At 48.4% G+C, this 24,176-nt stretch overlaps 1 protein-coding gene across 1 annotated transcript in view; it reads right to left on the bottom strand.

Moving 5' to 3' along the window:
• Window positions 1–850: 850 nt before the first annotated feature.
• Window positions 851–24,176, bottom strand: part of LOC139049280 (fatty acid synthase-like) — a 140,300-nt gene continuing 116,974 nt past the window's right edge. Inside the window, exons 25-29 of the mRNA XM_070524657.1 lie at window positions 18,970–19,215; window positions 16,181–16,425; window positions 12,342–12,602; window positions 9,016–9,273; window positions 851–964 (exon numbers count right to left, since the gene is read on the bottom strand). Of these exons, the coding sequence (XP_070380758.1) occupies window positions 851–964; window positions 9,016–9,273; window positions 12,342–12,602; window positions 16,181–16,425; window positions 18,970–19,215 (1,124 nt within the window). The remainder of the gene's footprint in view (window positions 965–9,015; window positions 9,274–12,341; window positions 12,603–16,180; window positions 16,426–18,969; window positions 19,216–24,176) is intronic.

Genomic DNA, 24,176 nt, shown 5'->3' with positions numbered 1-24,176 from the left:
TTCAGGATTGGCCCGCATTTTTCAGACCGAACAATCTTCGGTGTTCGACTCGCAACAAACTGTTTCAGGCAATGCCAAGAATGCTATTCTCATTAAATAAACACACGCACAGCTGCATTGTGCCCAGTCTCGTAGATTCACAACCCAATTTTCAGCAAAGCTGTTTCTTCGCAGCCGTTGCACTAGCGAAATTTCGAGCGAAGCTGGGGATGAGCATGTGGGCCGGACGATGACTGTGTCATACCGACGACCGCTCGGCAGAAAAAGAGTGATCGCAGGGGGGTGCTATTTTGGGAAGCCCTTTAACAGAATGCGGCTCAGCTTCGGGGGGATGGGGAAGGGATACACCGAGGAGAAAGGAGGGAGGAAACACAGCGTCATCCCGGTCGCAGTACCGGGACGACGTCCGAGTAATTTGCACCACTTGAGGTTCTTGAAACGCGCACCTACACCTAAGTACAAGAGAGTAATGGCATTCCACCCGTATCCGAATTCGGGTGCCACGGCTAGGACCTTGAGAAGTTGTGCTCAGCAGTATAAAGCGACACAGCCGATGAGCCGCCTCCGCCGATGCTAGGAAGAAGAAAAAAAATATATTTCCCTGCAGGAACATATAAATACTTATACTTTCGGATTTGTAGGAAATTTTTTGCAAGGCTTCGCTGTGAACATGTCTAGCATTTTGTTCATGAAACTAGGACCAGCCGATGCCGTAGTCGCACGCCATCTTTCGTTCGAGTAAATTAAAAAAGATGTCTCGAGACGGAACACAAAAGGAAATATCCTTGTTTTATTTCCCCCCTTTGTATGTATGTGTGTGTGTGTGTCACTTCACTTTGACGGCTATGTTTCAGCCCGATATCTGCTGAGTGATGATGGCTGCACACTCCCGGGCTCCTGGGCCCAACACGAAGGTCTCGTGAGCACCGTCGACAACCTTGAGCTCGACTCTTCCGTCAATGCACTGGGAGGTTTGGCAAGAGGAATATAAAAAAAAATTGTCAGCAACAGTGTGGATAACCGTCTTATTTTTAATTAAAAGAGACTAACCTGGACTCTGCGCAATGTTTCAGTAACATCCGGATGTAGAAAAGCCCGTATACGATTTTAAACACGTGCATCTATTACTACTTGGACTGTGCCCCGATCCCTTTAGTTCTAGAATCAATCGCTGAAATCACAGACAATAGCTGGCTGTGGTTTCACCGCCTGCATGTTTGCTTGTATCAGGTGTAACATTCCACCCCCCCCCCTCCTCGAAGCGGTACATTCCTCCGAGATCTCTGGCCTGGAACAAAACAGCCTTATATTAGCAATGCCATTTTTCGCTGTGTTTATTAGCCGCGAGATCAGCATCACGGTACAGCGCTCGCCTCTGACGCCAGGGCCTGACATACTTATCAGGCGCTTTCTCGCAGAGTATTCCCACTCAAGCTGCATCTACGGCTTATATTTTCTTTTTCTGGTCAAAAACATGGAACAGGTGCCAGATCGAGAAGAATGCGTCTCAATGACACTAGAAGCTCGACTTCTTACGGCTAATCACTAGGTGTGGTTTGCTGTCCAATACGACCACAACGTCTATAATAGTAGCGGGCGCCAGATTCAGTTAGATCCCCTGAGCTACATTAACGATGCGCCTAAGTCACAACGCATGTACGTTCTTGAATTCAGCGCCCATCGCATGGCGTCAGCTCCAGCCGTCAAACGTACCCGCGACCTTGTGCGCCGCGGCTGAGCACCATAGCCTCTGAGCCATCACGACCACTACTTATCTACACAGTCTGGAGCGGCAGCCGAGCCATAGTAGGTTTATTATTGGAATAGCGATCATAAGAATACTTTAGAATAAAGTCAGCATAGACTGTTCATATATTGATTATCACCGTGGTGTCTAATATGAGGTCCAAGTGCGAAAATAACCCATCGCGCCTTGCGCGCCATGTGCTGTGGCTGCGAGGGAAAGCGCGTGAGGGTGAGGTGAAAAGAATGATGGTTTGATGCGCGTCCGATATTGAAGGTCACGTGATAAAGCGTACCCTACAGTGTGTGGGGGAAGGTGGTGAGCACGCTGCAACGTGATCAAGCGAGCGCGAGAAAGGCATCGGTGAGGGCGCGTCTCCTCCTCTAGCCCGGTCGCATTTCTACAATTGCTAGTAAGTACAGCGGGGCGCGGCATTTCTCGGGGCGCTCGACGTTCTGCGCTGGCGCGAGTAAGAGCAGGTGCGAGAAAGAAAATCTGGTGGTTCTTGCTCCTTGAATATCTAACTCTGTCTAGGCACTATGGAGAAGTTTCTTTGTGCGTGTTGTATGTGCTTGTACCCAGGCGTGCCAGCATTGCGGAATGGGGTCGAATTTGTTTATGCTCGGACGCTGGCTGCCGCTGCGGTGCAACAGGTGAAGCGGCGGGCACTCACGCACCATTTTGTTATTGCTGTGTCTAAAGGTACGTCGGACAGACTTCCTCACACGTTCGGCTCTGGTGCTGAGTAAGTCATGCCGGATTGTAACTTTGTCGCGCCTTACGACACTCTACCGTCATAAAACAAAGAACATCACTGATTTTCCTGGGGAAGCAATAGGGGCTGTAGCAGAGGCCGTGCCTGCTCTCCTGGAGTAGTATCTTCGCTCTTGGCAGGCTTTTCGTATGCTGCTGTCCAAGACTTTTCAAGAGCACTTTTGAGTGGTCCCCTTTGAGTGAAATAAACGCACAGCGCCTTAGCAACCACTGTTGAACGTGACTGCCTGATGTCACGCCTTGACATTTATTGCATTAGCGTCTCGTCCACGTTAGGTTAGGTTAGCGTAAAAGGCGTTAGGGTGGTGCGCCGTAGTCTCACAGCGGTAACGTCGTGACGATTATAGTCTTTGCGTCCTGGCCTCATTAGCTTAGGTTAACGATAGGTTAGCTTACGTTAGTGTAAAGTGCGTTAGGGGGCGCGTGGTATTCTCGTAGCATTTGCAGGCGCGTCGAGCGTCACCGGGAAAGGTGTGATCCGGCACGACTGACTCAGCACGAGCGCCGCAGGCGCGACAGAGAGTGTCCGACACAGTGATCGCCAAACGCGCCGTCAGTGCCCACTGCTTCACCTGTTTCACTGTGACGTCAGCCAGCGTCCAAGCGTGAACAAACTTGACCCCACTCCGCAAAGACGGCACGCCTATAGGGACAAACGCATACAACACACGCAAACAAACTTCTTCCCCGTAGTGCCTACGCACAGTCGCATATTGAAGGAGCAAAAGCCCCCCCCCCCCCCCATTACCCCCATGTTCTATGTCGCATCCGCTCTTACTAGCGCATGCTCACAAACGTCGGGCGCCCGCATTAAAGTCACGCCCCGCTGTACTCAGTAGCAATTGTAAAGTCGCAGCCCCAGTATAGTGGCTGCGAATGGCTGTCTGCGCGGTTAAGCGCATAACAACCCGTGCGCCTTATCTTGGAGGTGACCGGCTCCAGGCCGAGATGGCTGGCGGCTTCATGTGCACTCTCCCACGAGACGTTCAATTGAGGGATCACCAGTCGTTTGTGTGCAGGCGCGAGTAACAGCGGACGCGAGAGAGAAAATCTGGGGTATTTACTCCTTGAATATATGACTCTGCCTAGGCACTACGGAGGAGGCTTCTCAACGCATGGTGTAGGCGTTTGTCCCTAGGCATGCCGGCATTGCGGAGAGGGGTCGAGTTTGTTTACGCTCGGACGCTGGCTGCCGGCGCGGTAAAATAGGTGAAGCAGCGGGCACTGACGCACGATTTGGCGACCGCTCTGTCGGACAGACTGAGGGCACCTGCGGCGCTCGTGCTAAGTCACTCGTGGCGGATCATACCTTTCTCGCACCTTGCGGCAATGTACCTTGTAAATAACATCACATATGCTTCTGTGGGAGCACTAGCGACTGTAGTTGAGCCCGGACAGCATATATTGAATATCGAGAAGGCAGAGTGCCCTAACCACCGCAGTTGAATACAAGTGGCTGAAAGGCGGCCGGTGACGATGATTGTCTCAGCACCAGCGCTGCAGGCGCGCGAAAGTCTGTCTGACGTAGCTTCAGAGGCAAAGTTTTGAGTCATCATCATCATCATCAGCCTGGTTACGCCCACTGCAGGGCAAAGGACTCTCCCATACTTCTCCAACAACCCCGGTCATGTACTAATTGTGGCCATGCCGTCCCTGCAAACTTCTTTATCTCATCCGCCCACCTAACTTTCTGCCGCCCTCTGCTACGCTTCCCTTCCCTTGGGATCCAGTCCGTAACTCTTAATGACCATCGGTTATCCTCCCTCCTCATTACATGTCCTGCCCATGCCCATTTCTTTTTCTTGATTTCAACTAAGATGTCATTAACTCGCGTTTGTTCCCTCACCCAATCTGTTCTTTTCTTATCCCTTAACGTTACACCTATCATTCTTCTTTCCATAGCTCGTTGCGTCGTCCTCAATTTGAGTAGAACCCTTTTTGTAAGCCTCCAGGTTTCTGCCCCGTAGGTGAGTGCTGGTAAGACACAGCTATTATACACTTTCCTCTTGAGGGATAATGGCAACCTGCTGTTCATGATCTGAGAATGCCTGCCAAACGCACCCCAGCCCATTCTTATTCTTCTGTTTATTTCTGGCTCATGATCCGGATCTGCCGTCACTACCTGCCCTAAGTAGATGTATTCCCTTACTACTTCCAGTGCCTCGCTGCCTATTGTAAATTGCTGTTCTCTTCCGAGACTGTTAAACATTACTTTAGTTTTCTGCAGATTAATTTTTAAACCCACTCTTCTGCTTAGCCTCTCCAGGTCAGTAAGCATGCATTGCAATTGGTCCCCTGAGTTACTAAGCAAGGCAATATCATCAGCGAATCGCAAGTTACTAAGGTATTCTCCATTAACTTCTATCCCCAATTCTTCCCAATCCAGGTCACTGAATACCTCCTGTAAACACGCGGTGAATAGCATTGGAGAGATCGTATCTCCCTGCCTGACGCCTTTCTTTATTGGGATTTTGTTGCTTTCTTTATGGAGGACTATGGTGGCTGTGGAGCCGCTGTAGATATCTTTCAGTATTTTTACATACGGCTCGTCTACACCCTGATTCCGTAATGCCTCCATGATTGCTGAGGTTTCGACAGAATCAAACGCTTTCTCGTAATCAATGAAAGCTATATATAAGGATTGGTTATATTCCGCACATTTCTCTATCACCTGATTGATAGTGTGAATATGATCTATTGTTGAGTAGCCTTTACGGAATCCTGCCTGGTCCTTTGCTTGACAGAAGTCTAAGGTGTTCCTGATTCTATTTGCGATTACCTTAGTGAATAGTTTGTAGGCAACGGACATTAAGCTGATCGGTCTATAATTTTTCAAGTCTTTGGCGTCCCCTTTCTTATGGATTAGGATAATGTTAGCGTTCTTCCAAGATTCCGGTACGCTCGAGGTCATGAGGCATTGCGTATACAGGGTGGCCAGTTTCTCTAGAACAATCTGCCCACCATCCTTCAACAAATCTGCTGTTACCTGATCCTCCCCAGCTGCCTTCCCCCTTTGCATATCTCCTAAGGCTTTCTTTACTTCTTCCGGCGTTACCTTTGGGATTTCGAATTCCTCTAGAATATTTTCTCTTCCATTATCGTCGTGGGTACCACTGGTACTGTATAAATCTCTATAGAACTCCTCAGCCACTTGAACTATCTCATCCATATTAGTTATGATATTGCCGGCTTTGTCTCTTAACGCATACATCTGATTCTTGCCAATTCCTAGTTTCTTCTTCACTGTTTTTAGGCTTCCTCCGTTCCTGAGAGCATGTTCAATTCTATCCATATTATACTTCCTGATGTCAGCTGTCTTACGCTTGTTCATTAACTTCGAAAGTTCTGCCAGTTCTATTCTAGCTGTAGGGTTAGAGGCTTTCATACATTGGCGTTTCTTGATCAGATCTTTCGTCTCCTGTGATAGTTTACTGGTATCCTGCCTAATGGAGTTGCCACCGACTTCCATTGCACACTCCCTAATGATGCCCACAAGATTGTCGTTCATTGCTTCAATACTAACTTCCTCTTCCTGAGTTAAAGCCGAGTACCTGTTCTGTAGCTTGATCTGGAATTCCTCTATTTTCCCTTTTACCGCTAACTCATTGATCGGCTTCTTATGTACCAGTTTCTTCCGTTCCCTTCTCAGGTCTAGGCTAATTCGAGTTCTTACCATCCTGTTGTCACTGCAGCGCACCTTGCCGAGCACGTCCACATCTTGTATGATGCCAGGGTTAGCGCAGAGTATGAAGTCTATTTCATTTGTAGTCTCGCCGTTCGGGCTCCTCCACGTCCACTTTCGGCTATCCCGCTTGCGGAAGAAGGTATTCATTATCCTCATATTATTCTGTTCCGCAAACTCTACTAATAACTCTCCCCTGTTATTCCTAGTGCCTATGCCATATTCCCCCACTGCTTTGTCTCCAGCCTGCTTCTTGCCTACCTTGGCATTAAAGTCGCCCATTAGTATAGTGTTTTTGGTTTTCACTCTACCCATCGCCGATTCCACGTCTTCATAGAAGCTTTCGACTTCCTGGTCATCATGACTGGATGTAGGGGCGTAGACCTGTACAATCTTCATTTTGTACCTCTTATTAAGTTTCACAACAAGACCTGCCACCCTCTCGTTAATGCTATAGAATTCCTGTATGTTACCAGCTATATTCTTATTAATCAGGAATCCGACTCCTAGTTCCCTTCTCTCCGCTAAGCCCCGGTAGCAGAGGACGTGCCCGCTTTTCAGCACTGTATATGCTTCTTTTGGCCTCCTAACTTCACTGAGCCCTATTATATCCCATTTACTGCCCTCTAATTCCTCCAATAGCACTGCTAGACTCGCTTCACTAGATAACGTTCTAGCGTTAAACGTTGCCAGGTTCATATTCCAATGGCGGCCTGTCCGGAGCCAGTGATTCTTAGCACCCTCTGCTGCGTCGCAGGTCTGACCGCCGCCGTGGTCAGTTGCTGCGCAGCTGCTGAGGACTGAGGGCCGGGGTTTGATTGTTGTGTTCATATAGGAGGTTGTGGCCAAGTACTGCACCACGGTGGCCAATCCTGCTCTGGTGAGGGATTGAGTTACCGGTTCTGGTCACCGGGATCAGGCCACACTCCAAGCCTGTTTATACAATTTTATCAACACGCGGATTTTTTTTCTTTTTTTTTATTCCGGTGGAAAATTGCCGGCACCGGGATTCGAACCACGGACCTCTTGCACGCGAGGCGGGTGTTCTACCTCTACGCCACCGCGGCATTCCGCTGCAAGTTTTGAGTGGTGTTGCACAAGTCGCGGAGCGCGGTAGTGCTGAACTTAGAGTCACAAGTTGGCGGCTGCACGTAATTATATTTGTTCAATTGTGCATTTTTTACGAATTGTATCAACGTATCATTATTTAGCAGTATTAGCGGCGGCGGCTTCACGACACCAAGGCTAGAACCCGAACTGGTCCGTGGGTTGGGGCTCGCTGAGGCCTGCGCGTGCCAGGGGGTGTTCGCATAAAAAACTGGCTGTCCGCTACTGCGGACAGCCGATCCTATACACCCTTCGGCCTACGCGGCCCCAACCCACGGGCTGCCCTGCTTCCAGCTTTGATCCCCCGCTACCCCTTGGGTGCCATGGAGATGCTGCGCTGTCTACTTTACTGTAACCTCAGGTGCTCTCCTGGGGCCTCCGTTTGCCGGTTACATGTGCCCTCCTGGAGCAGTGGTTGTAAAGAATCCAATCTATCGTGGCGACGTAAAAGAGCGACCCGCAACTTATACAACACCAGTCAAAACCTTGCCCCTTCAGACACAGCGATCACCAAACGGGGCGCCCGTGCCCACTGCCTCACCGCGCGGGCAGCCAGCGGCGGAGCGTAAACGAACTCGATCGCACACCGCAATGCCGCCACGTCTAGGGGACAAACGCATACAACACGCCCTAAGAAACCTCCTCCATGATGCCTAGGCAGAATCTTATATTCAAGGAGCAAAAGCCCCAGATTTTCTCTCTCACGCCCGCTCTTATTCGCGCCTGCGCACAAACGGCTGGCGATCCTTGAAATGGACGTCTCGTCACTCCCCCAGTGCGCCTGGAGTCGGAGGTCATGTAATGACAAGTTTGCGAAACGCACGAAGATGCCTTCGTGCAGCTTCATCTGTCTGTTGCACGGCAGAGCGGGACAAGAAGCGTAAGGACAGCCGGGACAGTCTTGCCTTTTGCGCGGTCTTTGTAGGCTGCGACCCTGGAGACCAGAAATCGAAGGTGTGGGCCGCTGCCATGGCGTTAATTTCCCGTTTGGCATCCCAATACACCTATAGGTGGGGATGTCCTAGGGTTCGGGTCAAACGCTTCGTTCCAAGCGTTCAGGTCTCACAGTGGCCGAGCCCCTGGTCGGGAACATCTTTGTGCCTGTTTCACCGGTAGGTACAGGTGGCAGCGGTAGTCCGCCACCTAAACACGCCGTGGATGCTCTTCCACAGGGCCGCTGCTTGTGGTTGAACAAGGGGCACCCAGACACCACGCACATTATCCCTATCGGCCACCTATAGAGATGCGAACACCCACAACTAGCCGTGCACCAGACCGGGGGACATATCTACCCATTAAAAAAACCGGTGGGTTTCCGGTAGCACTAGGATTTAAACCCAGTACCTCCCATAATTGAAGCGGATGCTATGCCACTAATACCGCTGCTATCCCTCTTTACAAGGTTTATGTTTTGAGAGATGCCTTCGTTGTCATTGAGCGAGATACATTCCTGTTGTCCTGCGCGCGTGAGACAACATGCATGTTAATTTAGTCAGTAAGCAAATGTTTACTCCGATTTATACGGCCCATAAAACTACGAACCTTACTTCGTGTAACTGCCTGATACACTATACTTTGCTATCGCTATCAATGCTTCGTCTTTCGGGCAAAGCTGCGAGCGTTCTGTTCTTTACCGCAACGCTGACAGAAAGTGCGCGGGCTCCATTGAACAAACGCGCACCACGTGGAGCGCAGGCATTGAACTCACCTGGGAGACGCCGTAGTCGGCTGGCAACTGCCTCGTCGACTTGCCCGGTCTTGACGCCTTGACCAGCACGACGTTGCCCTGGAACTTCGCATGCGGCTCGTAGTTGGTAGCGGCGGTGACGAACTCGTAGAAGGCACGCATAGCCGTGACCACGTCCTGTCGGCTTGAGCGCAGTTTCGGGAACGCCTTGAAGAGGATGTCAGCGACGGCTTCTTCCTTCGCACCCCGATTAGCGCACTGGTCCAACTGGTTGCGGACCTACGTGTAAGCGGCACGAGAATACCTAATGAGCCACGAGGCCAACTCTGTTGCATGGCAACCTTTTCTCACAGCGACAAACTTGAGTACAAGTCTGGACCACTTAAACCTTTCAGTGCTGAGGTTTTTTTTTTCGGAGGTGACACATTCCTAGCGTCTGCTTCTTTTTTTTCTCGGATATTATAAAACTAACGCAGAGACCTACTTTTTCGTTGTGCAGATATAAAAAAAGTTGCGCGAATAACCACAAATACTCTCCCAGAGTGACCGTCACAGACATATCTCACAAAAGTAATATTAAAGAGAACATGGCACGGCAGAAACCCGGAGACATACCGGTACATCAGTGATGCTGAAAGTGTTAATAGTGACTTTTAATTTGTCCCTATGCTTCTGACCATTTGCGGATTACCGGGTTATCGGAGCCGTGGCCGGCAATCAATCAATCAATCAATCAATGGATGGACGCTATGCGCATATCCTTTGAAACGGAGTGGTGGATTACGCCACCAAGCACTGTTTTTATTTTGCCTAATGTTCTACCTATTTAAAAAACAAACACACAAAAAATTCCCAGCATCAGACTTTCGGAACCACTATTGGGAACATTTTTTTTGTGCGCTTCCGTTGTTTGTCGTCTCCCTACTTTTCTGCCACTAAACCTTCAATCGCCTCTTACTAATCTCCATTGCAGACATCCTGCAATAGAAAAGCTGCTGGCGATGTCAAGTGATGCTTTGTGCACCTACAATGCGTTTTAATCGTATTTTGTGTGTGTGTGCGCATGCGTGTGTGTGCGTGCGCGTGTGTGGGTGTGCGTATTCCCGCCGAAGAGAAATCGAAAAAAAAGCGTGCTAATAATTACGTTTCTATGAACGCTTTACACCAGTCTTTAATCACCAGATGATAGGTAGCTGCAGTATCAGCTTTCAGTGCTCTCTGGTTAAACTCTGCGGCACAAGAGATGGCTGCTAGCGCTGTATCTGCCGTAAACTTCACAGATAGCGCGGTATTACGTAAAGCGTAATACGTTTACAGACAAGCTAAAGCTCTATCAATGATGCAACGTGAGCGCTGTGAAATTATCAGTGTTTCTGTGCATTTTGTAGATCGTAAATGAAGCATGAGAGCACTTCGACTTGGCACGAAGGAAGAACAGTCAACAATAGAAACCCAAAGTGATTTTGTTTCCTTAGCTACCATAGGTAATGTTACCGCAAGTAATAAAGTACGTTGCCTACAAGCACAGGCCAGTTTAAATTCACAGGCATAGGCATAACCTTTTAACGCTCCCGCAAATTCTAAGTTTTCCAGAAAGACGAAAGAGCAAGACACAGACATCACATGTGTACTGCAGCGCGACCAGTGGGCTTCAATTGTGAACTCACGATACCAATTTCGCGCTGAACAATGTTTCATTCAGGTCGGTAGCAGAATACAAATTCTCAGAGTGAGTGGCGAGCATTCCCAACGCAAAAGTAATTTCCCTGCTCTTAGAGCGTCACACAAATTGGGTTAGCTGTAATTTCGCTTTCGAAATACCGCGGCAGGACGTTTCTGCACACCGTCGGTCACAAAGGCTTAACTCTCGTATTCTGGAACGTTCCTCCACTTAGCCTTCCGCATCGCCTTGATGAAGCGATTTGATGGTGCAGTCGACGTCCGCTTTGAAACGGGGCGGTCATAGTCACCTAGCCTCCTTGAGCTAACCATGTACGCTATAAATACTTTTCATTCTAACATTTTTGTACACATCTCCGTAACCTTTTGTTCTTCTTTTTTTTCTCTTCATAAAAACTTCTCTATCTACCTTATACATCTACCTATGCCTGTAACGTATCCGGTCGGACCAATCTCTTTCCTGCGTTTTCTTCCACCAATACTCTGATCGTTTCTTCTTTATCCCATACTCCTCATTGGTTTATGCTTCGTGGAGCCAGCCATGTCGAGAATGGGGATGACGCCGTGGCTTCGGACATATGTTGTCGCTGCTCTTCAATGACGCGATCTAGAGCAATTCTTCTGAAGTGTAGCACCTTATTCATCGGCGGGCGGGGCTGTCAAGGTTCACAGGAGGAAGAGCTTGGAATGGAGGATCGTTTGAGAATACTGGGCTTAGTGTTCTTGTGTTTCTGTCTCGCAGCGCGCGATATAAACCACGCCGATGCTAAACAAGGCAAATGTAGCTACGCTGGTAGCCGCTGTTATTAGCAATAACATTCAGAGATCCTGGCAATTAGAGACGCATTTCTCGCTAGACAGCACAGAAATGCTACACGTTAGAGGGACATGCACAAAACTTATCAGGGGGCAGCTTGCCACTGCTATTGCCATTTTGAACGTGCGTTGTAGTAATTACCCCTCTAATGATGGTACACTTGAATAACCAAAAAATGCTCATTTTCTACAAACATTTTATGAACAAATCAGGATTACGCATATAAACTAAAACGAAAGAAAAAAATAGGAAACTTATTTTGCAATAGAAGGAAGTCACCTGGCCGAAAAGTGCAAGCGGGCTTCACCCCAGGCCACCCACGGATTCGTCTGGAATTTCTACAGGTAGCTCTCGTCATATGTGAACTACGGTTGCGCATTTCATTTCCTTTACATCACCCATGTGACACCAGTGGAGCCAAATAACTTGAATCGGTCTGTCTCCGCTGACTTTGCTTTTATAAGAAAGCAGGTCACGTCCCAAACTTCTTCCTCATGCTCTGTTCTTTCTCTGAACCAACAAATGAATGACGCTTGCTGCCTGTCATTCAATGTTCGCCGAAGACATATAGCCAGAAACTTCGTACCCAATAATGAACCTCAGCAAGAAAAAAAATTCTGGTATGTTGGCGGCAGGCAATTCTCGTCAATAAAGCGTTAAGGAACAATGAACAAGGTATGGAGAGATGAAATATGTATGCTAGTGACTTTTTGTTGTTTAGAATGGGTAGTTTGCTAAACGTTGGTTGCACATGTGGCAGAGTTTCGCACTATACATATTGCTAGTGTTCAACAACTAAGCCGACGAACATAGTCTCAGACGAACATAGTCCAACAGGAACCGTGCGCACCTCACGGAAGTCGATGTCCAGGTACTGCATGAGGAAAATGCACAGCAGCCAAGATTCTTCGTTATCCTTAGTGTCGACAAAGAGGCCCTGGTAGTGGCTCCATTGCGCAGCAATGTGCTTGGGGGCGCCATCTAGGAGGGTGAGGCTGCCCACGGACTCCCCGGCACTTTGGAGCTGCATGGCCATCTCGAAGGCCACAATGGCACCGAAGGAGTAACCGACCAGGTTGTAAGGGCCTTTGGGCTGAACTTCTTTGAGCCTCTGAAAGGAAAGCGACAAGACATGGCGCGCGCTACGGGAGCTCCCTTGCAGCATAAACCGATTCGCCGCAATCGCTTATTGGGTTTCATCCCGGATGTAGCAGACGAATTCGGATGCAGACGAATTTTTTTAAAAAAAAGGAAAAAACGCTCGTGTACTTAGGTTTAGGTGCATGTTAAGGAACCCAGTGTGGCCACACTAATCCGAAGACAGCCACTTGAGTGCGTCTTGAAATAAGGCTGTCGCCTTCGCACGTAATACTCCAGAATTGTTTTAATAAATTGTTCATTTATTGTCTAAACCACAACGCAAAGGACAATGGTGAAGCAGAAAAGTAAGGCGGCAGGGCATCACACAAGCGCTCACACTTCATTTTAGGGTTATTTCACAAGACGTACAAGGTTTGCATGCAACAGCCTAACTTTTCATCATCGTAGTCATCAGCAGCAGCAGCACATTTCAAACATGAAATGCTTTTATATCCCGTTGTCGGCCACCATTAAGCGACCTTGAGCCAGAAGCCAGAACCATTATCAGGGTGCTGAAACGAGAACATCCGGGCAAGTTGCGAGAACAAAACGAGATCATCGGGGTCACCAGTCAAAACTAAAGAATATCCAGTCTCTGGCCCCCACCCCTTTGTACAGTACCGCATTACATACGCTAGTTACTGTCGAAACAAGTTACAAAAAATACTGCTTCCGAGTTCTTCCTGATGTTTGTTCACACTGTCACTCAATTTGTAACTTACAGTACACTGAAATTTTATTTGTCATTTCCTATAGCGACGTTAAAAAGCCAGATAGAGGGCACTAAACACTTGATTATCAACTCTCGGCTCTGAGACAGAGTTGCCTGCGATCCTTTCAACGCCAGCGGTCCGCGAGTTCCGCGGCGCTGGTTTCGCGTCACCTCGAGAGATGGCGTCACGCTGCGTGACGCCTCCATCGGGCGATATTTTTCTTCTAGCTGGACATTGCGCTCTGTCTCCCTGGCTTCCTTCCTTGCCTGTCTCTTCTAGCTGGGCAGCTTTCATATGGACCAGCGCACAGTATGGCGTCCTGCGGTGTGGTGTGGTGGGAAGTGCCCTTGCGAACGTGCACTGCACCCATTTTAAGAATGTGGCTAGTATCCTCTCCAGCCAACCTGCTTTGCCGGTTGCCATTTCTCTCCCGCAATCTACTCTCAATTGCGGGAGAGCCACCATTTTTTTTTATGTCCACAGCAGGACAGCTGAGGAGAAGCCAAAGGGAAGCGATGAGCCCTGACACGACGTCGAAGTGTGATAGGCGTTGAAACTTGCGCGTAGGGATGTTACGTAGTGAACGTTTCTGCCATAAGTTAAGCACTTTCGGTAGCCACGGCTTCTTGCTGCATTTGTCTTGCATGGCTGCCACCATAGCTCTCCGTCCCCTCGGCAGGGATTCCATGAGAAGAGACCGCGCTTTGTCGTCGGTTGGCGCTCTACGGCATCGTCAACCAACACTGGTACCGGCTGCCGAGGGAGCAAGATATTCAGGTTAGGGGTGGCATTGCAAGTGCACTTGCAACCGTGTGCGGCGCAACCACGTGTCATCCCAATGCGTGTGTGGGGTGCCGACGGCAGTGCCATGGGCTCATATGAACTACTCATTATCCAGTTCTTTTATGCGAAGCATATTACTAGAGCTCAACCCAGCTCCTCAGGCGCGGCGGTGTCGCCTTCAATACCACGTGACACCGTGACGTCACGACAGAGGAGAAACGGGGCTCCAACTCGTGCTGTCGCTCGAGAGCTAAACCCAGCTCCTCAGGTGCGGCGGTGTCGCCTTCAATACCACGGGACACCGTGACGTCACAACAGAGGAGAAACGGGGCACCAACTCGCGCCGTCGCTCGCGGCCTCGCCCCCCGCATAGGACGCGGTGAGCGTCGAGCAACGCAGCGTTCGGCGCGACAACGAAATGTGCGCCTGAGCAAGCGCCGCACGCCTGAGCCGAGGCCGACGACACCGGCTTTTCTGCGACACGAGCTCCTTAACGCTGTCACGTTAAAATAAAGGCTAGTATGCTTCGCATCCTGGGCTTAACCTTAGCTAAGCCACAGCCATTTTTTTATTTTTCCTTTCCTTAATTAGTATCGAAATAAATGCGTTTATTCGCTTTATTACAGAGGCAGTGTCATCTTTCTTTACGGCGGCGCGATCGCGCTTGACGACGCTGTAGCAGACGTATGGAAAAGGACGCTGTAGAAAGGTGGCGGGCACTAACTTGGCGTGACAATAGAGCCTGCACTACAGGCGCACGTATGAAATCATGCCGTCAGTTGAGCGCGCTTCTTTCTTTCCTTGCCGTTCCTTGCATTGCTTCCTCCTCGCCCTCATGCGACAGTGTAAGTGCGCTAGCGCTTCGGTTGCACCTATATCTTAGCGTTAAAGGGACACCAGAGCGAAACAATAAATCAGTTTAGACTAACGAAACATTGTCTGAGAACCCTGCAGGCAGTCATTTCAAAAAAATAGTTTGGTTATTAGATGAGAAAATGAAGGTCCAAGTATCAGTATGTGAATTTCGCGCCGAAACCCCAGCGCCGGTACGTCAGTGTGACGTCAGGGATTCCAAAGTACGTTTTCTCATTTGGACAGTGCTGGCTGAATAAAGGTTCCCGAAAATTGCCGTGTTTAATATTTGGTTCCTTTAGAACACAATGTAGCCAATCAGTACCGCTATATGTAATTAGTAGGCCCCAGAAGATGCCATCAACATCCAAGACGTCACAGCCCCCAGGTGTGGGGAACTTAAGTAGGCGTCGCCACCCGTATTTCATTCTTGCGCTTTTTCTGGCTTACCAAACGTCCGTCGTTGTAAGAGTGGTGTTTTTGGTGTTGTAGAACGGTAATTTACTGATGCAGAAAAAAAATGGCTGTGGCTTAGCTAAGGTTAAGCCCAGGATGCGAAGCATACTAGCCTTTATTTTAACGTGACAGCGTTAAGGAGCTCGTGTCGCAGAAAAGCCGGTGTCGTCGGCGTCGGCTCAGGCGTGCGGCGCTTCCTCAGGCGCACATTTCGTTGTCGCGCCGAAGGCTGCGTTGCTCGACGCTCACCGCGTCCGATGCGGGGGGCGACGCCGCGAGCGACGGCGTGAGTTGGAGCCCCGTTTCTCCTCTGTCGTGACGTCACGGTGTCACGTGGCATTGAAGGCGACACCGCCGCGCCTGAGGAGCTGGGTTGAGCTCTCGAGCGACGGCGCCAGTTGGAGCCCCGTTTCTCCTCTATCGTGACGTCGCGGTGTCACGTGGTATTGAAGGCGACACCGCCGCGCCTGAGGAGCTGGGTTGAGCTCTAGTAATATGCTTCGCATAAAATCAGTTTCCACTTTAGTGTCCCTTCAAGAACGCTTTTTTGCTAAGAAATTGCGTACCTAACGGCGCAAGTTAGTGAACGCTGCCCGTGAAGCGGCGTCCCGTGATACGGCGCAGTGCTGGTATACTTCAGGTGCAACGATCGCGCAGCTTACTTTTACTTTCCCTTCAGGTAATCGCGTTTTGATTCCGGAACGCTACAAGTTGTATCCGTTTCGTTCGACGTGGTCATACGTACCTGCAGATAGAGAGTGGCCATCTCATTGATGGATCGCACCGGAATGTCGGGCGTCCATTGGAGTCCGACGGCGGGCACGGGAAGGTGACTGGCGATCTCTAACAGATCGCATACGTGACCCTGGATCGCATGCGTGAAGAACAGCGGGGAGGATCCCTTGAAGCCATTCATTTCTACTAAGACACGGTCGGGGACCATCTTCTCAACGAATGCCAGCCGTGGCACCTCGGACGCCTTCGTGGGTTCTGCGAGTGTATGAAAGGTTCCGTATAAACTAATTACAAAAATATTAGGCTCATGGTGCCAAAACAGTTACAGCGTCTGGCCCAAACTCTGTTCCTAAGTGAGCATGACAAGAGTATTGCCGTAGTCGACCAAGAGCATGAATGACCGTATCAGTGAATTAAAAAAAAATCATATTACGCTGTACTTAACTCGGTAACTTGCAATCGAAATTCCACGTCGCGCCGACTACAATGAACGGCGTTTGATTCAGCGTTTGCGTCGGCTTTGTTGCGTCGAAACCACAACGTAATTCACCGTTTGTCTGCTTACACTTCTTTAATGAAGTGATCAAGAAGTGAAAGTACTTCGCGCAGGTCTATATGGTGTTAAGCCATGATCCTTCGAACAATAATGGATTAATACATTAATGCATTAATACCTTAAAACATTAACACTATAATAGTGCATCTTTGTAGCTGCTTTAATGTATAAAGGGGCATGAGAAACTGCACTCTGATTATCAATTATGAATACTAATTTTCGCGATGCACATTGCTCTTGCTGCCGTTGCTCACGCATAAACGAAAAAGAGTACAGCCGTCCTAACCTATGGTGCCTACGTCGCCTAGATGTAATCGACGAATAAATAGAAACCGTGCCCGAAAGAACGTCCACCGATCATTTGCCTATGCTGAGGGTGCGAAGCATGAAAAGAGTGCGCAGGGGTTTATCGTTCACGACAACTGCCTGTCACTGGTCAACTTCGTTGGCTAATAGCATCTTCGCTATTACGACGACACATGCGTCGCAAGGCCAGAAGGCGAAGCGTGCATTGTCGGAGTTCCTGAACGTGACAATCCCTGAGAACGGCTGTATTCTCGACGTACACCTGCGGAGGAATGTGCTGTCAATTTCCTCTTCCTTTTTTTTCTTTCCTTTCTCCCCTTCCCCTGTGGAGGACCGCAAATCGAATGCGATTCGGGTAACCCTTCCTGTCTTTCCTTCACTGTTCCCTTTCTCTTTCTGCCTTTCAAAATCATAACAAGGAGATAAGTAATGCACATAAAGGCAGGGAGGTTTACAACTAGTAGTTTCAGATGGCTGCCTACCAAGAAGAGGGGGGAGTGGGAGGATAAAAGGGTGGAGGTAATGAAAGACAAAGACAGGGGAGCGCAAACGAAGTAAACCGCGCACAAAATCCGGTGGCAGCAAGGACAGCAGGCAGCGTTCTAGTAACACTTGTTCATAGACACACTTGTTATTTTTCACCAACCGCTTCGCGAGTAACATTGCCCGGCGTGATGGCTTCATGGCCACGGCACCGCCCAGCGAAGCACGACGTCGCGGGACCAACGAAATACCTCCAGTTAAGTACTATGCTGACGTTCCAATCCCGGCCACAGCGGCCGCATTTCGATTAGAGCGAAACGCAATAACGCCAGTCTGCCGTGGATTTGGTTGCACGTTAAGGAACTCCAGGTCATCGAAAGTAAATTGGAGTTGCTCTACCACGGCGTGCCTCATACTTAGGTCATGGCTTCGGCACGTAAACCCTCCGAATATTTTTTATTGGCATAGCAATTATACTGACATTCCAAACGAATTTTTTCTTGTCGGCGTCGCTGTGAGGGTGCACATATACGCACACATCTGTACATATATGTACATATATGTATGCTATATGTCATGCCATCTTATGTGCCATACAGTATAAACGGGTTATATTGCCACACCGTTCTATCTCCAAAATTGCTCAGCGCAGGTCTTACATACATGACAGTGTTATTCCTCAGAATTTTGAGAATGACAGTCTACAAACAAATGTAATGAAAAAAACATAAGCAGCGCGTGTCTTTTAGTTTAAATAATCTGAGACTTAAGTATTAAAATTGCGAAGTAATAGCAGAGCCCTAACCTGAATATGATGTAATGTTATTGGCGCGTCTATACGCAACCTTTGGGTTCGGTCCAGGAAAAAGGTTTGAAACCCACCCAATGCGGAACAGTGGCGGTAAAGCCGCTATGAAAGGCGTTGACTTTAATTAATAAACATAAAAGAAATTGTCCGCTGACAGGATTCAAACTGACGACCCCTAGCGCAAGAGCTCGTGTTTTTTTTGTTTTGTTTTTTTTTTTACTTAATCAGCTTACTTCTACTTCACACTGCCACTACAGCTACGAGTCTTACACTTCGTGGAACACTCTATAATGTTGCTACCGCATTCATCGCTTCGCTCTTATGGCAAAGGTATGATTTTTTTTTACTAACGTATCATGTGCGCTACCGTTCAGCGTTCGCATACAGTGAGTACGTTATATCGTGCATCTTTTGCGCAGTTCTCCTTAACACTCGTGTGTTTTTTTTTTCTTTGTCAGCACCGCACGAGCCTCAGGACGAACACGTAAATCAACTATAGTTTCGTTTTTCTGAGTACTTCATATTGTGCACGTCTCGTGCAGTTCTCCTTGTACTCGTGTTTTTTTTTCTTTTTGTCAGCGCAGCACGACCGTTAGGAGGAACGCGTAAACCAACCATAGTTTCGTTTTCAATTCTAGGTGCGTACCTCGCTTGCGGTCCGTCATTTCTGGCTCCGCGGCGCTGCTGTTTCCGGGCTGCTGCTTGCTTCCTGCGTCACTTCCGCTGTTCATTTCTCGCAGCTTGGCGACGGTGAGCTTCCGGATCTCCGGCATGGAGAGCGCGAAGTCGTAGTCTCGCTCCAGGGTCTGATGCACCTCGACGCCCATCAGCGAGTCCATGCCGAGATCGCCGAGGCTCGTGCTCGGGTCGAGGCTCGACGGGTCTTTCACGCCTGCCGGTTTCATGCGTGCGAAGATCGTTTTCCTAAGGTCTATAAGGCTTTTGCGAAACTCTGTGAATTTCATTTTGTTTTTATTTATTCAGTGCCCTGCGTCACCTTGGAATGCATTACAACAGGGGTGCACACACGTATCTACATCAATTGTCACTCATTTCAACACGCAAAGCGCGCTAAAAGTTTTCATTGCATTGCATACCTACAATATGTGTCGGGAGAGCATTCCACTCCCTCGTGGTCCTATACATAAAAGGCATAACGAAAGGTGTCGTTATCTGTTGTATGTTTTTTTTCTTGTATGTATTCTTCACCAATGTCCTAAAATGCCTGCATATGTGATGGATTTGTATGTGTTTACATGCCTGTACATTTCTGTGTATACCCACCCTGCTATGATCTGATTTCAGATCGCAGTATCTATAGATAAATAAATAAAAAAAAAGAAATTCATGAAGTTTCAAGGCATGGTCCCTTCTACGCGAGATATATGACGGTGATGCAGTATATGTGTTCCTCTCAATGCCTGTTTTAGAATGGTAAACACTGTGAAAAAAAAAATTGAGTCCGAGGCCCTTTCTTCTGTCCTTTAGATCCCGCCAATGAAACCTGAGCTTGCTTTCGGTGATACTCCGATTTTCGCCGCAATTCCCCAGAAAGAATGGAACCGCCCTATTCTGAATTTTCTTCAAGTAAATCGACTGACTGATAGTTGTGAACAGTTGTGAACATGTATGCGTTCGTATTCTTGGGTGTGTGTCCTGTTTCTTCGCTGGTGTTATCAGCGCGAATTTTACGCGGCCCATGAGGTAGAATGTCAGGTCATCGTACTGGCTCATATATCCCGCAATTAGGCTAGCATTTCCTGTAGCGCTAATTACACTTATTCCTCAGTACCTCGGTATTTCACACTGGCGGCCATTCTCTCACGCCGGTGTGGTTGCATTTGGTATGTCTGCGCGAAGCTTCCCTTCGTAATATGTAAATGACCGCACAGATTTACACGAAACAAGCCCATCTGACACTGGCTACTGCGTGCAACATATTGTGTCTTTCACCACGAGTTAAAAATTTCTTTAGGCGATGGTCATTTGGAGAAGGGAGGAGGGCGAGGGCATGTTCGAGAAGCCTCTATAATATTTACATAAGCTAGTCTCAAGGAATAACGCACAAATACGTGAAACACGTTTTAAAGCCATTGTTATGGCTTTAGCCACCGTAATTATCGAAAATAGGTCGACCTTTTGTTTCCGAAAATGTAAATTGAGATGACCAGTAAACCTACATATATGAAAAAAGCTAGCAACGTAGGAAGCTAACGGAGTTCCTTCGTCCTGCCAGACACACATAAGGCCATATAATTAATATATACAATGCTGCAGAGTTCATACTGTTGTTCTACAACGTAAAAAAAAACGGCTTCTTTTAAATGCTAAATGTAACTGTGTGCTTAACATTATTAAGACTTGCATTAGAGTGCGCTAGCGGGCGGGGGGGGGGGGGCGATCCATTCAGAAAGGGCCGAATAAACAAAATTCAAGGAATTAATAAGCACTGGGTAAGGTTTCTTTCATCAAAATTAACGCTCAGCAGACTCTACAACCGACATGCTAACTAAACTGGAGTTGCCACCACTGTTGCGGCGGAGAAACGTAGCCAGGTTAAACTTTATTTTCTCAATGAGCCGCGATTCCTTCAACTGCGACAATCATAGATATCTGTGTAAAAGAACGTCGAGTACCACCAAGCGAAGTCACACACATCGATTTTGTGCCTATGTCAGCAAGGGTAGTTGCTTCTAAATATTCTCTCTTTCCGAAGACAGTCGAAGAATGGAATAGGTTGCCGCGTGATATATGTACCACATTAAAATTAAATTATGGGGTTTTACGTGCCAAAACCACTTTCTGATCATGAGGCACGCCGCAGTGGAGGACTCCGGAAATTTAGACCGCCTGGGGTTCTTTAACGTGCACCTAAATCGAAGCACACGGGTGTTTTCGCATTTCGCCCCCATCGAAATGCGGCCGCCGTGTATATATGTACCACGGACTATCTGGAGCGAATTGAAAAATGCGTGCTGGCGCACTGTGCTGCGACTGAAACATAATTCTAGAAGGGAGTTTTAGGAATCTGTAAGTATTAAATGAAGCTTTTTTTATACCGTGAGCGTTGGTTTTAATTCTTGATTTTGGCGTTAAATGCGTCACGGCTCTTGTGAAAGAATTTTCGTGTGACTTTATGAATGATTCTGAATCTAATTCTGAATCTGCGTGCTGTATTGTGCTGTATTATCAAAACTGTGGTTAGTTGTGTATCGGCCTCCGTTCTGACAGTATCAATAAGTCAATCAATCACTCAACCAATCAGTCAAGCTACACTGGAGGTTGTCAACACATGGCTTTAAGAGATGCTGCATTACCATCGTACTCGATGCCACTGAAGACGACGTTGTTTTGGGTGCGAAGAACGCCTGCGAAGCACTCAAAAAAGTCTTCTCAACACTTCCGACGAGAACGACACATGGCTTCGACTAGCGAGGTTTGGTATCCAAGCTTACGCTAAATAAAGTTGTGCCATTCGTCAAGTTATTCTTTTTTCTGAGAACATATTGGTCGCCCTATATTCAAGTTATTTTTTCTTTATTTCACGGCGAGCTTAATATATAGAGACCAACCTATATCCGAGTAAACACGGTATACGCCTTTATTTTCATCAGAAATTAAACACAACTTCCGCCGATACCTGTCCTGGTCACTGTAAAAGCCGTTGCGAAATAAGGCAAGTGTGAAGTAAATATCAGAGGAAAAAGCATAACAGTTGATAAAAACCTAAATAATAAATTCTATTGGGATAGAAACAAACGGTTTTAGGTGAGCAGTAGAGAATCAGCTGTAAAAAATTGGACAGATAGTAAAATCCTAAAACATTTTGCCAGTATGTGCTAATACGCTGCTGTGACGCAACGTTGTCGTCCTACATCTACAAGATTTCCTAACGTCTGCATAAATTTAAACCGCTGCAAATTGTTTGCTTTCCATTGGTTCCCAGTATTTCAAGAGATAAGAGACATGTGGTGGGCTTCAATAATTAAGGTTGCGATTCACATATAAAATACGGAATAGTGAATGCCCACTGTTTAAGTCCGAGCGGCTGCTATCCTTACTTGAGCCCCATATATAGTGTAAAGAAGTACTAAATTCCACTCCTATCCGAACGGACTAGCCTGCGGCAAGCAATATGCAAATAATACCTCGTATCTTGCACAGTAGCAGAACGAGACATTGCTACACTGGCTCATGGCGTTTTTCACTGGTGGATCTGGAGCGGCCGCCGAAATCCTCGAGCGAGCGCTCGGGTTTCACAAATCCGAATCGGCCAGCGGAGCGCAACAACGCTCCGCGGTGGATCACACAGGAAGTCTGCGTACACGGCGCACGAACCGGTTCCGAAAACCATGCCCGACTTCCGTTCTGTACGTTTCCACGGCAACCAAACTCGCCGTCCCCCGTGTGTAATTTCACCGTGGCAATCGCATAGTCCGTCATTTCCATGTCGCGCCCGCAAGGATTGTGCATGGACAACGTGCATAGAAGTCTTCGCACAGCACCTGCGTCGCTTCGTAATCGCTGTCGTCCGCGCTCTCATCGCTAAACGCGAGCGCTGCAGCAGCACCGAACGCAGCCATTTTGCGAAGCAACACAATGTTATGCGTACCAACCGGGTACCGATTTCGCTTGAAGACGGAAGTGACGCGAGCCATTTCTGGCCGAATCCGCGCCTCGGCGGCGGAGCAAGTGAGAGCGATCCGGGGCGGAGCGAGTTGATCCGAAACGACCAGTGGAACGCGCGAAACCGCTCCAGATCGACCAGTGAAATTCGGATTCGTTGCCACGGAGCAAGAAATCCTGCTCCGAATCGACCAGTGAAAAACGCCATCAGTCACCGAAACAAGTTTCTACGGATTAGAATGCCGCCCCTCACTTTTCCTGGACACCGCCTGTCCAAAGGCACCCGTATTTTAATAACGTCGACCCGGTGCGGCAGTTGGGTGGCTGTGGCCTTGCACTGCTGATTTCGAGGTCGCTGGGTCAATCCTGGCCGCGGTGGTCGCATTTTGGTAGGGGCGAAATGCAAGAGTGCTCGTCGTGCACTTAGATTTAGGTGCAAGTGAAAGAAGCCCAGCCGGTCAAAATTGATCCGGTGCTCCTCACTAAGGCTCAAATTTTAATCATAACAAGGTTTCGGCACATAACCCCCCCCCCATTCTTTTTTTTTTAAGAGAAGCGTTCTGTGCAAACCATCCTGGACTTTCCCGACCACGGCTGCTGCCAGCTGCTTCCGTCTCGCCGAATAGCTGACGCTTGATGAATGGATGGCGGTAGGTTGCGTCACCAAGCTCTTGCTACTATACGGCCTAATCTCCTACCTTGGTTAAAAAAGAAGAAAAAACCACGATGAATTTCCATTACCAAATTTTCTGACCCTATATTGTGAACTTTGTTTTCGTGCCTCTTCTTTTTTTTTTGTCGTTTCCCTACTTCGACCAATCTTCTAATCGCCTCTTACTAATCTCTATTGTGGAAATGTTTACTTTCCCCCTGCTCTCGCTGAACCCAGGGGCTCAATGAGGCCTGTGGTGCCTACATTGTCCGCCGGGCAGACATCTTCACCCTCTAATAAAACATGCTTCATCGTTTCCCTAGCCCTAGCTCAGCCTCGAGACGGTGGTGCCATCTAGGCGCGATGGCTCACACTACTTCGCCCGCAGCATTGAAACGTAGAGGCGGGAATCCGAACTGCGCTTTAGGCTTGCGCATGCGGGTTGCTGGCCGCTGGTTGAGAGGGTGAGGGCACCGCGATGGGAAGGGAGAGCGGGACCTGAAGGAGATAGCAGCACTTTGCGCATGCGCTGCGCCACCTGGCAACCGCCTGGACGGTCGCATCAGCGCCTCCAA

Source organism: Dermacentor albipictus, chromosome 8, assembly GCF_038994185.2.
Source record: "Dermacentor albipictus isolate Rhodes 1998 colony chromosome 8, USDA_Dalb.pri_finalv2, whole genome shotgun sequence".
Classification (NCBI taxonomy): Eukaryota; Metazoa; Arthropoda; class Arachnida; order Ixodida; family Ixodidae; genus Dermacentor; species Dermacentor albipictus.
Note: the sequence above shows the minus strand (reverse complement) of the source record. Positions and strands in the feature narration are given on the sequence as shown.